The 15,038-nt window shown below is 41.5% G+C and overlaps 1 protein-coding gene across 1 annotated transcript in view; it reads left to right on the forward strand.

Annotated features, from left to right (window-relative positions):
• LOC106607828 (tubulinyl-Tyr carboxypeptidase 2) overlaps positions 1–13,458 on the forward strand; it is a 50,249-nt gene extending 36,791 nt beyond the window's left edge. The window contains exon 7 of the mRNA XM_082976886.1: positions 10,086–13,458. Within this exon, the coding sequence (XP_082833012.1) occupies positions 10,086–10,155 (70 nt within the window). The 3' untranslated portion in view covers positions 10,156–13,458. The remainder of the gene's footprint in view (positions 1–10,085) is intronic.
• The last annotated feature ends 1,580 nt before the right edge of the window (positions 13,459–15,038 follow it).

Consider the following 15,038-nt stretch of genomic DNA (forward strand, 5'->3'; position numbering starts at 1 on the left):
GGATGCATTTGCTGTTTCTTTCGGTTGTGTTTCAGATTTTGTTGTGCCAAATAGAAAGTAATGGTAAATAATGCATTGTGTCATTTTGGAATACATTTGATTGTAAATAAGAATAGAATATGTTTCTGAACTCTTCTACATTAATGTGGATGCTACCATGATTACGCATAATCATGAATGAATTGTGTCTAATGAAGAATGAGAAAGTTACAGAGCCATAACTATCATACCCCCCCCCCCCCCCCAAAATGCTAACCTCTTCTGTTATTCGTAATGGTGAGAGGGTAGCATGTTTTAGGGGTATGATCTTTGTGCATCTGTAAGTTTCTCACTCATAATCATTATTCACGATTTGTTCATGATTACCTGTAGTCATGGTAGCATTCACATTAATATAGAAGTGTTCAGAAACATATTCTATTCTTATTTATATTTACAGTAAAGTACATTCTGTACTGTCGCCTCATATGAACATTTGATCTCAAATCCAAAATGCTGGAGTATAGAGCCAAATGAATGGTTTTAGCTTCGCTTTCCAAATGTATACGCAGGGGAGTGTGTGGGTATGCAATTCTGAATGTGAGTTTCTTCATGTGCGTAATCCCCACTTGAAGTGGCTTGACAATAGCCTCTTACACCATAGTAATTGAGACTAATGATGCACATTATCTTTCCTGACAGACCAAAGGAGTGGGAAGAGGCTCTTCTAAGTGAACAACAGTGACATTTAAAGAGGGCCTGCAGGCTGAGATCTACAGTGCCGTGAAAAAGTATTTGCCCCTTTCTGATTTTCTCGATTTGTGCATATTTTTTATGCTGAATGTTATCAGATCTTCAACCAAAACCTAATATTAGATAAAGGGAACCTGAGTATACAAATAACAAAAAAAAGTGATACTACTTTTCTTTATTTAACAAAGTTATGTAAAACCCAACACTCAGTAACTGGATGTGCCACCTTTAGCTGCCATGACTGCAACCAAATGCTACCTGTATTTGTTGATCAGTCTCTCACATCGCTGTGGAGGAATTTTGGCCCACTCTTGCATGCAGAACTGCTTTAACTCAGCGACATTTGTGGGTTTTCAAGCATGAACTGCTCGTTTCAAGTCCTGCCACAACATCTCAATTGGGATTAGGTCTGGACTTTGATTAGGCCATTGCAAATGTTTTGCTTTTTAACCATTTTCATGTAGACTTGATTGTGTCATTGTCTTGCTGCATGACCCAGCTGCTCTTCAGCTCCAGCTCATAGACGGATGGCCTGACATTCTCCTGTAGAATTCTCTGATACAGAGCAGAATTCATGGTTCCTTCTATTAAGGCAAATCGTCCAGGTCCTGAGGCAGCAAAGCATCCCCAAACCATCACACTACAACCACCATGCTTGATCTTTGGTATGAGGTTCTATCTGTGGAATGCAGTGTTTGGTTTTCACCAGACATAATGGGCTCTATCTCATCAAAAAAGTTGACACAAGTTTGACAAAAAGCACCTGGAAGCACCTGTATGATCCTCAAGAATCTTGGAAGAATGTTCTATGGACAGATGAGACCTGGACGACTTGCCTTAATAGAAGGAACCATGAATTCTGCTCTGTATCAGAGAATTCTACAGGAGAATGTCAGGCCATCCATCTATGAGCTGGAGCTGAAGAGCAGCTGGGTCATGCAGCAAGACAATGATGCAAAACACACAATCAAGTCTACATGAAAATGGCTGAAAAGCAACACATTTTAAGTTTTGGAATGGCCTAGCCAAAGTCCAAAGCTAATCCCAATTGAGATGTTGTGGCAGGATTTGAAACGAGCAGTTCATGCTTGAAAACCCACAAATGTCACTTAGTTAAAGCAGTTCTGCATGCAATAGTGGGCCAAAATTCTCCCACAGCGACGTGAGAAACTGATCAACAACAGCAGGAGGCGTTTGGTTGGAGTCATTGCAGCTAAAGGTGGCACAACCACAAATTGACTGTAAGGGGGTAATTACTTTTTCACACAGGGGCATTGGGTGTTGCATAACTTTGTTTATGAAATAAATGAAATTGTTGTCTTATTTGTTCACTCAGGTTCCCTTGATTTAATATTAGGTTTTGTTTGAAGATCTGATAACAGTCAGTATATAAAATATGCAAAAGTTGAGAAAATTTGAAAGGAGGCAAATACTTTTTCACAGCACTGTATGTGTTCAGTACCACCTTCCAATCTGATGGGATTTATTGTGAGCCTCTTCTTAGACACCCACCTCTCTGCCTGTTGCCTCCTGTAAGATATGAATTATTGAGGAAGAGAGTCTTGTCCAACCCCTGATACGTCCTCAATGTCAAGTGTCACATTTGTTTACTGAAAAAAAACACATGACTTCACATGTGGAAAATCAAATGATTTCACCTGAAATTTCATGTGAAATCATGTGTTTTTGGAACACTTCATGTGTTCACATGTGAAACTCGTGTTTTTTCCCGTAACGGTCTACACGTCATTGGAGGGAGACGTCATTGTCATCTGTCACCAACACCTTCAATTATTCACCACAAACCCAGAGCCAACCAACATAGTCTATCCGAGTCCCTGGCTATGGCATATACATTTTTGTTCAGCCAGCGCCTCAGAAAATGTCATCAGCAGTCAGAGTTTGTGTACAAAGATTGGAGAGTAACATGCTGACCACACCGCTCGTGTGCATGTTGATTTTGTCCATCCACACCAGACGCGATCAGGACACGCAGGTTGAAAAATCTGAACCAATTATATTAATTTGGGGACAGGTTGAAAAGCATTAAACATTTATGGCAATTTAGCTAGCTAGCTTGCTGTTGCTAGCTAATTTGTCCTGGGATATAAACATTGGGTTGTTATTTTACCTGAAATGCACAAGGTCCTCTACTCTGACAATTAATCCACAGATAAAAGGGTAAACCAAGTTTGTTTCTAGTAATCTCTCCTCCTTTGGACTTCTTCTTCTTCTTTGGACTTGGACCAACTTTAAGGTGTATTACCACCACCAACTGGACTGCAGTGTGGACCTCTGTTCATCTTTCAATCACCCACGTGGGTATATGCTCCTAAAAACCAATGAGGAGATGGGAGAGGCAGGTTCTATTTTAGCGCCTGGCCTCGCAGATGCTCGTTGACATGCGCGAGCATTGTGGGTGCAATGATTGAATAACATGTATGTGTAAATGTATTTTTCAAAGCTCGCGCACGCGACGCGGGCGGTGTGGTCAGCATGTTATTCTAGCCGATCTGTGGAAGCCTGCTAATGCTCTCTTCTCTCCATCCATTGCCTGCTCATCGAGCAAAGCCTCCTCAGAGATTTGTAGATGTTGGGTTTGTTTAATGGCGCGAATGCTGCCAAATAACATTGATTGGCGAAGACAGGAGTTTTATCCCCACAGTGATTTATGAACGTATTAAATCGAATTGGTTAAATGCAGAATGATAGCTAGACTTGAGAGCTTAATGTATCCCTGAATAGCTTGGAAAATCTCCTCTGTTGTGGATGAATGGTTCAGTAGATGTACCCATAGATGTTAGCAGTGCCATTAAAAAGACTGAATACGGAGGTAATGCACTTAAGGCAGTTATCTGGAGCTCTGCTGAGCAGTGGGCTTCAGCACAGCATGATCGTTCTCATTAACACTCAAATGTGAAGCTGAGATAAAGTCTGAAATTCACTTCACTTTGTAGACAAAGTCTTTGCAGCAGATGGACTTTAGCGACAGAGATGAAATAGTCATAACCCACTGGGCACATACTGGTTGAATCAACATTGTTTCCATGTCATTTCAATGAAATTACGTTGAGCCAACGTGGAATAGATGTTGAATTGACGTCTGTGCCCAGTGGGAAGTGTCACACTGGAGACGAAGGTGTATGAATATTATAAATATTGATTTCCTCCCTAGGATCTTCCTCTCAGACAGGCTGACAGACCCCTAGGCCAACTTTCTGCTTTACCACTCTTCTGGCTGTGTCACTTTCATCTGGCTTCATCATAGGAGTCACATCACTACTAAACAATTATAGATTTGCTCTCCAAGAAACCTTCTAGACCGCCCAGTTTCCCGATATCAAATGCAAGGTTATATTTAAGCAAAAAGGCCTGAGGAGGTGTGGTTATATGGCCAATATACCATGACACAACCCGTCAAATACCACAAACCCCCCCAAGGTGCCTTACTGCTATTAGAAACTGGTTACCAACGTACTGCAATTAGAGCAGTAAAAATGCATGTTTTGTCATAGCCGTGGTATACGGTCTGATATACCACGGCTGTTAGCCAATCAGCATTCAGGGCTCGAACCACCCAGTTTATAATACTGGAATATGTTAATGCTTGGAAGGAAACCACCTGTTTACGGAAAAATGAAATATTTAATGATGTTGTTTAGACAAGGAAAGTCCGAGATGGTCAGACCCGTTGCTTTAGACAAAATTGTCATTGTCATTCCTGTTCGTATCTTCACTGTCTTTCCTTTTTAGCTGTACATTGTAGAGGCAGCCTGTACTGCAGCTGGGCTGGCTGTTGTCTATTCTGTAATGGGCTGGGAAGGGCTGGCTGCTGAATGTTAACTGCTGTGTTTGTCCTTTTCCTGCTCTGAGCTTCTGGCCTGTCAGAATACATTCTCTTCCTCAGAGCTCGGAGTCTAGGCCTGCAGCCTCTCCTCTCCTCTGCCTGCTAGCCTAAGGTCCATACATGGAACCTCAGACACCACAGAGCCCTCTGGCTCACTGGCCCCCCCATGTCCTGTGAGTCCCCTAACCACCACAGACCACCTCCTCTGCCCTCTGTACCTTCAGTTCTGGGCAGTCATCCACGTTCAGACATGTGGCATAGTCTGCTAACAGTCCTCTGCATACTAGGACCTCTGTCCTTGTGTTTCCCCTCCACACCCCCTGCCTACTCTCCTCAATACTGGTCAGCCCATATAAGTAACCTCAACCAGAGTGTCCCAGAGCCAGTGTGGCCCCCTGTGGCAACTGACTCAACTAACCAGAAAAGGTCCCTGCCATCACCTCTGCTGCGTTCTGCTTTGGCATCAGTGAGCATAGACTAGCCTCTCCTTACTTTGCCCAAAACCAGAGTTATCATTGTTCAACAGAGCTCTTTGGTCTATGTTGTGTAATCAGCTTTGAAACCCATGCAGTGGCATGTTGGACTGTGATCCCTACAGGGGATCATCACTGTTGTAATTGTTTTGATCAGCCCTAAAACAGAAAGCCAACCCTCAAGTAATTTGTCCTCTCTAAGGACTTAGGGCTTTATTCTGATGAATGGTCAGCAGTGGTGTTTCTTTGTGTTGAGGAATGATGATAATTCTGAGGCTTGTGGTGAAAGATGGGCTTTTAACAAGGGCTGCTGGGAAGCCTTAATGTGAGAATGGGGTGTGAGAATGGTGTGGCTCAGAGAGTTGACGCCTGTCTTACTAACTGATCGACTGACTAGGTGCTTTGAGTGTTGAAGCCTGGCCTCTTAAGTGTACCGCCTCTCCCTGGAAGACAGATTGCTATTGATCGGAGCAGCAGGGGAGGGAGTTGGAGCGCTGTCCAGGGTACTGAAGAAGTATTCTCCGATACTCTCACACATACACGGCCTGCATTGATGGAGTGGTTTGATGTTGAGATGAGTGCTTATTCTCACCATTTCTGGCGGAGGGAGCTGGAGAGATGGGGATCGATGGATGGGGGAGACTGAGCAGCAGGGTTAGGGTCAATTCCAATTTCATTTGAAATTCCAATTTAATTATTGAATTCACTCAAGTGGAGAATTTATGTTGAATTCAGTTCGAATTTCAACAATCATTCAAGTTATGTAATTGAATTGTAGTAAGACTGTTTGGACTTTTTGAATTGGAATTTCATATGTGGAATTTAATATAATTAGAATTCAGTATTTTTACATTTCCTAGTTAATGGAATGAATGCACATAGTATCAAACGTTGAATGCAGGATTTGTTTTCAAATATTTCTATATTTGCAGTATAGCTAGGCTGTTTACAGTTTTCCAACTGCTTACACGTTTTCAAAACGGTCTCCTTTTTTCAAAACTCTACACACAATTCCCAAAACTGCACACACAAAATGCCTCACATCTCCTTCAAAATGTAACACTGCATTCAAAATGCCATAGACACATGTCAGAATGAAGCATTTGCATCAAATGGCAAACACTGCGTTCATAATAGTACATTTTTGGATATATCCATGTAAACACTGTTGTTCTAAATCTAAAGCTCTTTGGTCTTTCATAGGCTTATATCTACATTTCAATACAATGTTCTACAGTGAAAGTAATCTGCTGAGAGGGGTAACAAGTACACTGTAAACACCAATGCAATGTAGAAACAGAAAATATTTATTAGGCCGAACATTACTGTTGTATACAGTAGCATACAACAAAACCATAAACATATGTAAACCAAAAGTATATTCTTTAGAATACAGTAAAGAACACAATTGTGTGTGGGATCCCGGGGGGGGGGGGGGGGGGGGGGGGCAGTCCAGGAATTGGTGGTGGGGGGGGGGGCAGTCACCAGTGCTAAACTACGCTTTCTCTCTTCTCCGGGCTGGGTCTGGCCACAATACTTCGTCCACATCACAAGATACGTTTTCTCTTGCCAAACATCGAGGGAAGTATCTCCTAGCATGGCGTATCCAACCTTGGACAGAGGCAACCTCTATGTCCCCACATGCGTCCTCCATTGCCTGGAGAAGCGGCATGCGGGCATAGGGTTGGCGATCATACACTTTCCAGCGCCAGGCTGAGAAGAATTCCTCTATGGGATTTAGAAAAGGTGAATATGGGGGTAGGTACAAAACTACAAATTGTGGATGGGTGGCAAACCAGTTTTGGACCAGAACAGCCCGATGAAAACTAACATTGTCCCATAAAACCACAAATCTAGCAGGGTCCTGATCTGGATCAGGGACAAGCATTGTGTAAATTGCATCCAGAAAAGTGAGCATATGGCCGGTGTTGTACGGACCCCGTTTTGAGTGATGGCAGCACATAGTTATATTACCCCCACGCTGTCCAGGGACATTGGTAATTGCCCTCTGTCCTATTACATTTCTTCCGCGGCGCCTGGTTTTGGTGAGGTTGAAGCCAACCTCATCCACATAAATAAATTCATGGCGAATTACATGGGCATCCAGCTCCAATACTCTCTAACAGACAAAACGATATACAGATGAGTAAATATGGTATGTCTGAAGTACTGGAAGTAGTGTTGCATACATACCTCTACAAAGTCATGGCGCATATTCTTGACTGTCAGAGTTTCTCAAATGGCACCTTGTAAAGTTGTTTCATCGTCACTCGGTGCTGTTGGAGGATGCGTTGTATGGTCGACAGGCTTACAGCATTGATGTTGTTAAATATGGTGTCATTATTCAAGATATGCTCTCTTATCTCTCGAATCCTAATTGCATTGTTGGCCAAAACCATATTTATAATTGCAGTCTCTTGTACATCTGTAAACAAGCGTCCTCGTCCTCCATGATGTCTTTGCCTTTCCACTCTGTACAGAATTCAAACACAGTATGTGTTCAGCGTAGGAACTGTAAACAATGTATAAAAAAAAGGTAGTACAGCATGATAACCAAGCTCATTCATTCAATGCAGTGCAGTACATGGATGGCTTAGAGTTACAAATGTTTATGCAATACTATGCAGTCATACGTATTTTACAGTACATTACTGTAATGCTAAAATAGTCATTAGATAGTTGCATACCGGTTCTCATTTCTGAAGGTTCGAATTATGGACGCCACTGTAAATCGACTCAAGTTGGGCTGGACTCTCAGTCCAGCCTCTCATGGTCAAACCGTGGTTGATCACATGATCAACAAGTGTTGCCCTAATCTCATCAGAGATGGCTCTCCTTCCTTCTCTTCTTTGCCCTCGTCCTCTTCTTCCTCCTCTTCCAACTCTTCGTCTTTGAATTTGTCCTCGTTGTTGTCCCCTCCCTCTCCCTCCTACTCCTCTTGCTCTCTGTCCATTGTTGGCATCCATTGTTCAAAACAGATAATCTGACCTTTGACCTATTTATAGGCCTATACTACAGTAAAGCAGTGATTGGTTAGTGATCAGTTAAGCAATTAGTGTTTGCACATGTGAGGAGTGTGTGTGTGACCTGGTGAATAAGTGTACCATTTTGATTGGTTGTGTTTGGAAAAGGAAAGCAAGTCACTTCCTGTTAGATTTTTGTGTTTTAGGTAGAGAATTGTGTGTAGTGTTTTGAAAAAAGTGTTTTATGCAATTGACAACTGAGGCTGAGAAATAGCTTATGGTTTTGGATATTTGGTGTGTAGTTTTGCACTTTGAGTGAGAGGTTTCAAAAATCGTGTGACATGAAAAGATTTTGTGTGTAAGCAGTTGGAAAAAACTGTAAACAGTGACATGATCAGCCTGAAAGCCTGAGGGAATTGAAATCTAATTGGAAGTTGTGGAATTGTTGAGGATAAAATTGAATTGAGAATTTAATTATTGGAATTGACCTAACATTGGAATTTAGAAGAATTGAATTATCTCTGAATTCAAAGACTGATCTGGAATTTGAATTGAATTAAATGGAATTTACAGCAAGAGAGAATTGAAGTATAATTGAATTTGGGGAATTAACCCCAACCCTGCTGAGCAGGAAATAGACTCTGAGGGAGGGAATGGAGCATGAGAAACACTGACAGGAGGAGTGCCTTCAGGTCTTCGAGCCAAGCAGAATATTGAAAACAGACAACATTAGAGGAGAAATATGAAACCTTGGTTACTATGGATAGTGCTTATATATGAATGTCTAACCCGTAAGCCTCTTTTTAGAAATACTTATTCTCTTTGAAATGTATTTTTGTCAGTGAGATAGAAGGTGCTGTGTGTGTGTGTGTGTGTGTGTGTGTGTGTGTGTGTGTGTGTGTGTGTGGATATGTTTGGGTCTGAGAACCCAGGCGTGTGTGTGTGTGTGGTATTGTGGGTGTGTGTGTGTGTGTGTGTGTGTGTGTGTGTGTGTGTGTGTGTGTGTGTGTGTGTGTGTGTGTGTGTGTGTGTGTGTGTGTGTGTGTGTGTGTGTGTGTGTGTGTGTGTGTGTGGATATTTTGGGTCTGAGAACCCAGGTTTGGTTGCATAGGGGGGGGGTGTGTGTGTGTGTGTGTGTGTGTGTGTGTGTGTGTGTGTGTGTGTGTGTGTGTGTGTGTGTGTGTGTGTGTGTGTGTGTGTGTGTGTGTGTGTTAGCAGTGCCAGTGTTGTGTGCTAGAACTCTGCAGGGCTGAGCTGACAGGACAGCAACACCACAGTGCAGGATTATAAAGTGATGTCTGACTGTCTGTCCTGACGCTACTTCATACTTCACTCTCTATCTCTCTTTCTCTCACTCACTACTCCCTTTCTGTCTGCCCCGTACCTCTCTCTCTTTCTCTAACTCTTCCTCTATTTCCCTCTGAGTTCCCTGACAAACTAAATGTGTGTGTTTGTTTTACAGCACAAACCCAATACCTATTCTGGTATCACTCACTCTTACTCTCTGAGCTCAACAATAGGTATCAGATGCTTCTGATAGCCTGACGGTGTGTGTGTGTGTGTGTGTGTGTGTGTGTGTGTGTGTGTGTGTGTGTGTGTGTGTGTGTGTGTGTGTGTGTGTGTGTGTGTGTGTGTGTGTGTGTGTGTGTGTGTGTGCGTGCGCGCGTGCGTGTCAGAAAATGCTGCCCCTCTGCTCTCCTCAGCCCAAGGACAACTGCACTATGCTGATGAGAACCTATGGGGAGCCAGTCTACGTGACCACACTTCATAAAACAGTATTACACCCAGGTCATGACACTAAAGGATGCCCCAGGCTTCACTGACACTGGGGAACTGACTAACTGGCTCTCTACATGAGCAAATGGTTTAGTCAATTATTCCCCATCTTACCTTTGCTCTGTGCGTGAAAGAGGATCATCACTTCAGTAGGATGTTATTGAGTGTGTCTGAGGTGTTCAACACAGTTCATCAGCTAACGTGATAGGGCCTTAGTCTGATTGGCTATTTGTCTTTTACTGCTCTAAAATATATGATGCTAAGCTAATTGGTCCGATCTCTCTCTTTTTGCAGACCTGCAGCTCTGGATCGAAAGCCTGCAGAACTCAGTACCTTGAATGACGGCTACCAGATCCGCATCTGAGACTCATTCTCCTGGTGTCCGCGACCCACTACCCCCATCCCACCCTCTCCTGTCCATGGTGCTTCTTTCATGCACTCTGACCCCCCCCCACCCCCCAGTCCGCCTCACATACCCTCAAATGGGATATCTATTTAACAGACATTGTGTATATCATATTCATAAAGTATTTATAGGGTTTTACCAGCCTCTTCTAAAAGGGTGAAGATGATGACATTATGCTCAGTGCTACACTGGAGGTTGACATCCAGTACGAACACATACATCATAAGTATTTCAACATTGCTCTACTCCTGAAGGACAGTATGCATTCTGTATACACATCTATTATGTTTTGAATAAAGGACTTATGTCTAAATAGCGGACATCATATGAAGATCTCTCATGCCTTTAGGGAAGTACATACTGTACGTGAGGGTGCTCTACATTGTTTTATGTAAAAAGGAGATCAACAGTTACACTTCAGTCACATTTACAATGTGAAGTGAGCTTTAAAAGCTGTGAATTTGATGCTGACACCATGTAAAAAACATCAAATAGTGTGACATATCTATTTTTTCAAGCCCTTCATAAAATGTAAAGATTCTTTAGATTGAATAGTTGTTGTTTTGCCTAAGCCTGTAAAGAATGTTGAGTAGTTATCCGCTGGGCTGAGCTGCAGCTCAGTGTGATGATTAGAAGTGAATGAGAGAGAAAGAGAGAGGTACTGTAGGCCTGAGGTGAGGGGAACCCAGAGGGGCCAAAGACCAAAGCAGTCAAGCAGAGAGCTTGCTGAGTACTGCGGCAAACCCCAGCCTTGACTGACTCCCTGTTAGCTCTGGGTTAGATGATCCCCTCTGTCTCTGTCGGCCCGCCCTCCTTTCTCACAGATACAGCATATACCAGGGATCCCCAACCCTGTTCCTGGAAAGCTACCCTCCTGTAGGTTTTCGCTCCAACGCCAGTTGTAACTAACCTGATTCAACTTATCAACCAGCTAATTATTAGAATCAGGTGTGCTAGATTAGGGTTGGAGTGAAAACCGACAGGACGGTAGCTCTCCAGGAACAGGGTTGGGGATCCCTGGTATAGATCAATTCATGTTTTAAGCAATTGTTCTTGTAAAGAAATCAAAGCTGGCTGACAATGATGCTTTGGAGCTTAGCCAGAACATGACCTTTTATTCCAAAAAGAATTTGACAGTGACGTTGGGTTGAATCTAGCCTATGCGGAGTCGCCCTAAAACGTCTTTCTACGCCTGTCACGTTAAGTTAGGTTCAATCAAATGTCATCTCTTTTATGCCTCACTATACAGTTGTATGCAAAAACATATGTTTGATAATGTTATGTAGTTCCTAACTAGAGGCCTTTCTTGAAGTTAAGAATGCAAACACTGAACTGAACACCGCAAGACGGACATATCAATCAAATTAAAGCTCCTCATTTGCCTTCTTAACTGCCTGGATGCATTGTCGAAATTGTTTAGAATGTTTTTTTATTGTATTCAAAAATCATCATCAGATATGCAGGGGGGTGCCAACTGAACAATATCAGATTTTGTAGCATTTGGTTAAAGAAGCTATGCACATCAAGCAAATAATGATAGATAACCGTATGTCTTCCTCCATCCAAAGGGTTTCTAGATTGCAGCAGAATTGAAATCCAGTCTTGTTATATTGAATTTTGAACAATATCAGTGCAGTGATGTTTCATATGATCCTTTTTGATTAGTGTGAATTGGTGCTGCTAGTCTGACAGTATACCATTAAGGCCAACGTCATTGGTACCAGCCGTCTGAAAGACTACTCTAAGCACAAAACAGCCAGCTTAATATTTGACTTTGGTTTTACAATCCTACAGAAGCACAATGCGCTTCTTTTTTACACAATACAATCCTTTGTCTAATCTATATAGGCAAGGTTTAACACTCTTATTGTTAAAAACTGCCGTAATAAAGACTTAACGGGAGAAAAGACTGCTTTCACTGCTGCAAATCTGAGAACTGAAAGATAGTACTCGAAAGGGATGTAGCTTAAATTGATTTTTTACTCTTAACTGTTTAGTTTTGAGATAAATCGTGTTATGGATGAGTTCCATTGGTGTACTTTGCTGTTTCTTGAATAAATATATTACTCAGTACAGTGTTTAATCATGCAGTTTGTTGTTTTTATGATGTGGTGGAAACACATCATAAAACACATTGTTTTGATGATGATGATGATGATGATGATGTGTGATTTTAAAGAAGGACACTCCACATTGTAGCAGTATCAATTTTCAAAGGCCTTGCTTTGTTAACAGGTTGAACACTAAATAGGCTTGAAACGTTACGTACCATCCAACGGGATACGGTGGAAGAAAAACGGTACCACTCCTCATGATGACTGTAGATGGATTTTTTTGCGATTTTGTATTTACTAAATGGTGGTTTAAAAAAAATATATATAAGAATCAAGTTATCTGAATAACTACCTAATATGACTAACCTGAAAAAAGCTGCCACCACTATAATGTACCACCACCTACTGCATTCAGTGGATGATAACTTGAAAGGCAATGCTGTTGGGGCTAAGCGCTACTGAATATTTAGCTGTTTTCTAAGCATGATGTGGAACGCTACTTAACCTTTGTGTTTACAACTGTAACTCAGCTTTTAGATGAGACTACTTTACCTGTATTAAAGTGCATTTCATGAGGGGTGTTCTCTTGGCCTCTTCTCATAAATGGGAATGTAAGTGACTAGAACTCTGGGTGTTAGTGTTCTTTCTATACTAATGCTAGAGCTACCAGTTGGCTGGTAATGTTGTCATATCTTTCTGGAAAGGGCTGATTTTTGACCCATTGGCTGAAGTGGAAGAGGATAAGTATGAATGGTAGATCAACAGCAGAACTAATGGAAGCATTTCTTAAGCCCCGTTTATACCTGGTTCTAACATGCGTCCTTTGTCCTGATTGTGTCCAGATCCTGATTGTGCCCACATTTGTAGACCGGTGTATACAATCAAAAGACACATTATGATCTGATTGTGTGGGCACAATTAGAATGTGGGCAAGATCAGGACCAAGGATGCATGTTTAGTGCCAGGTACGAACGAGGCTTCAAAAGCCCTGATGTGGCTAACAGAACTCACTATTCTCTTGAAATGAGCCTTCAGAATCTGTCCCTGTTGTTTTTACATGTATGATGATGACAAAGTGTTTTTTTTTCTTCATTATTACCACTGGTGGAAGATGATGTCCTCCCAACTCCTACTGTCACAATGATCAGTTGACAATGTTTTTTATCAACTGTAGCATGTTATAATAAAAAATGATTTATCTTTTTAATTCTGTCTTTGTTGTTATTACTTTACACAACAGGAAGGACTAGACCGGGCCGATTTGACGCCATCGGAGTAAATATAAATGCTGAAATTCCAGAATATTCCCCAGTAGGCTATGGTTTCGTACTGCACTGATATCTCTCTGTATATAATCAAGCACAGGGTGCCAGGTCTCTATTAATATGTTTACACCAGCTGTGTGTGACATGCAACGACACAGAGAGACGATTTATAAAATGAATCCCTAATTTCTCATCTCTGAAGCAGCTCATGGAATGCCGGGGAACGTTATACCTCTCTCTCGCTCTCTTTCTCTGTAGTGTAAACTCAGTGGTGTAAAGCCCTTAAGTAAAAATACTTTAAAGTACTACTTAAGTAGTTTTTGGGGTATCTGTACTTTACTATTTATATTTTGGACAACTTTAACTTTTATTTCACTACATTCCTAAAGAAAATAATGTACTTTCTACTCCATACATTTTCCCTGACACCCAAATGTAGTCCTTACATTTTAGTCATTTAGCAGACACTCTTATCCAGAGCGACTTACAGTAGTGAATACATACATTTCATGCATTTTTAATTTTTTTTGAACTGGCCCCCCCGTGGGAATTGAACCCACAACCCTGGCGTTGCAGACACCATGCTCTACCAACTGAGCCACAGGGAAGACCCCCTTACATTTTGAATGCTTAGCAGGACAGGGAAATTGTCCAATTCACACACTTACCAAGAGAACATCTCTGGTCATCCCTACTGCCTCTGATCTGGCAGACTCACGAAACACATGCTTTGTTTGTAAATTAAGTGTTGGAGTGTGCCCCTGGCTAAAAAGATATGCAAATGGTGCCATCTGGTTTGCTTAAGGATTTTGGAATGATTTATACTTTTACTTTTGATACTTAAGTATATTTTAGCAATACCATTGACTTTGATACTTAAGTATATTTGAAACCAAATACTTGGACGTTTACTCAAGTAGTATTTTACTGGGTGACTTTTACATTTACTTGAGTCATTTTCTATTAAGGTATCTTTACTTTTAATCAATTACGACAGTTGGGTACATGTCCCACCATTGTGTATAGTTAGAAAATAAATGTGATAAATCCCAATACTTTCTGACCTTGTTTTCTATCCCTCATTCCCACTTATCTAAATTACACAATAGGAAATAACTAATAGACAAATGTCAATGAGGGTAAAGGACAAGAGCTAAGGAAAGGAATCATCTTCAAAGTATTAGGATTCATCCCATGTCTAAGCAAGAAGATGAGTCATCATCAATGAGGCTGGATCTCACCAACCGTCAAACAATCAGCCTGTGAATGCTTTCATCCCAGAAATCCCACAAAGCAACACCAGCAGCTTTGCAATATCAGCAGAACATCACTGAACTCTAAGACCAGAGACGTGAGTCATAATGGCCTTAATTCACAGTTCACACCACCAACCATGTATGGGTTAGGTGGTGAGGAACTCAGATGGAGAAAAATACAGAAAGACAAAGAACAGCACATTTACAAAAACATTTGAGTGATATGGACTTGAGATAAAACAAGTCAAAGATGATCAAACAAAGCA

The sequence above is a fragment of the Salmo salar genome, chromosome 06 (genome assembly GCF_965601325.2).
Source record: "Salmo salar chromosome 06, fSalSal1, whole genome shotgun sequence".
Lineage (NCBI taxonomy): Eukaryota > Metazoa > Chordata > Actinopteri > Salmoniformes > Salmonidae > Salmo > Salmo salar.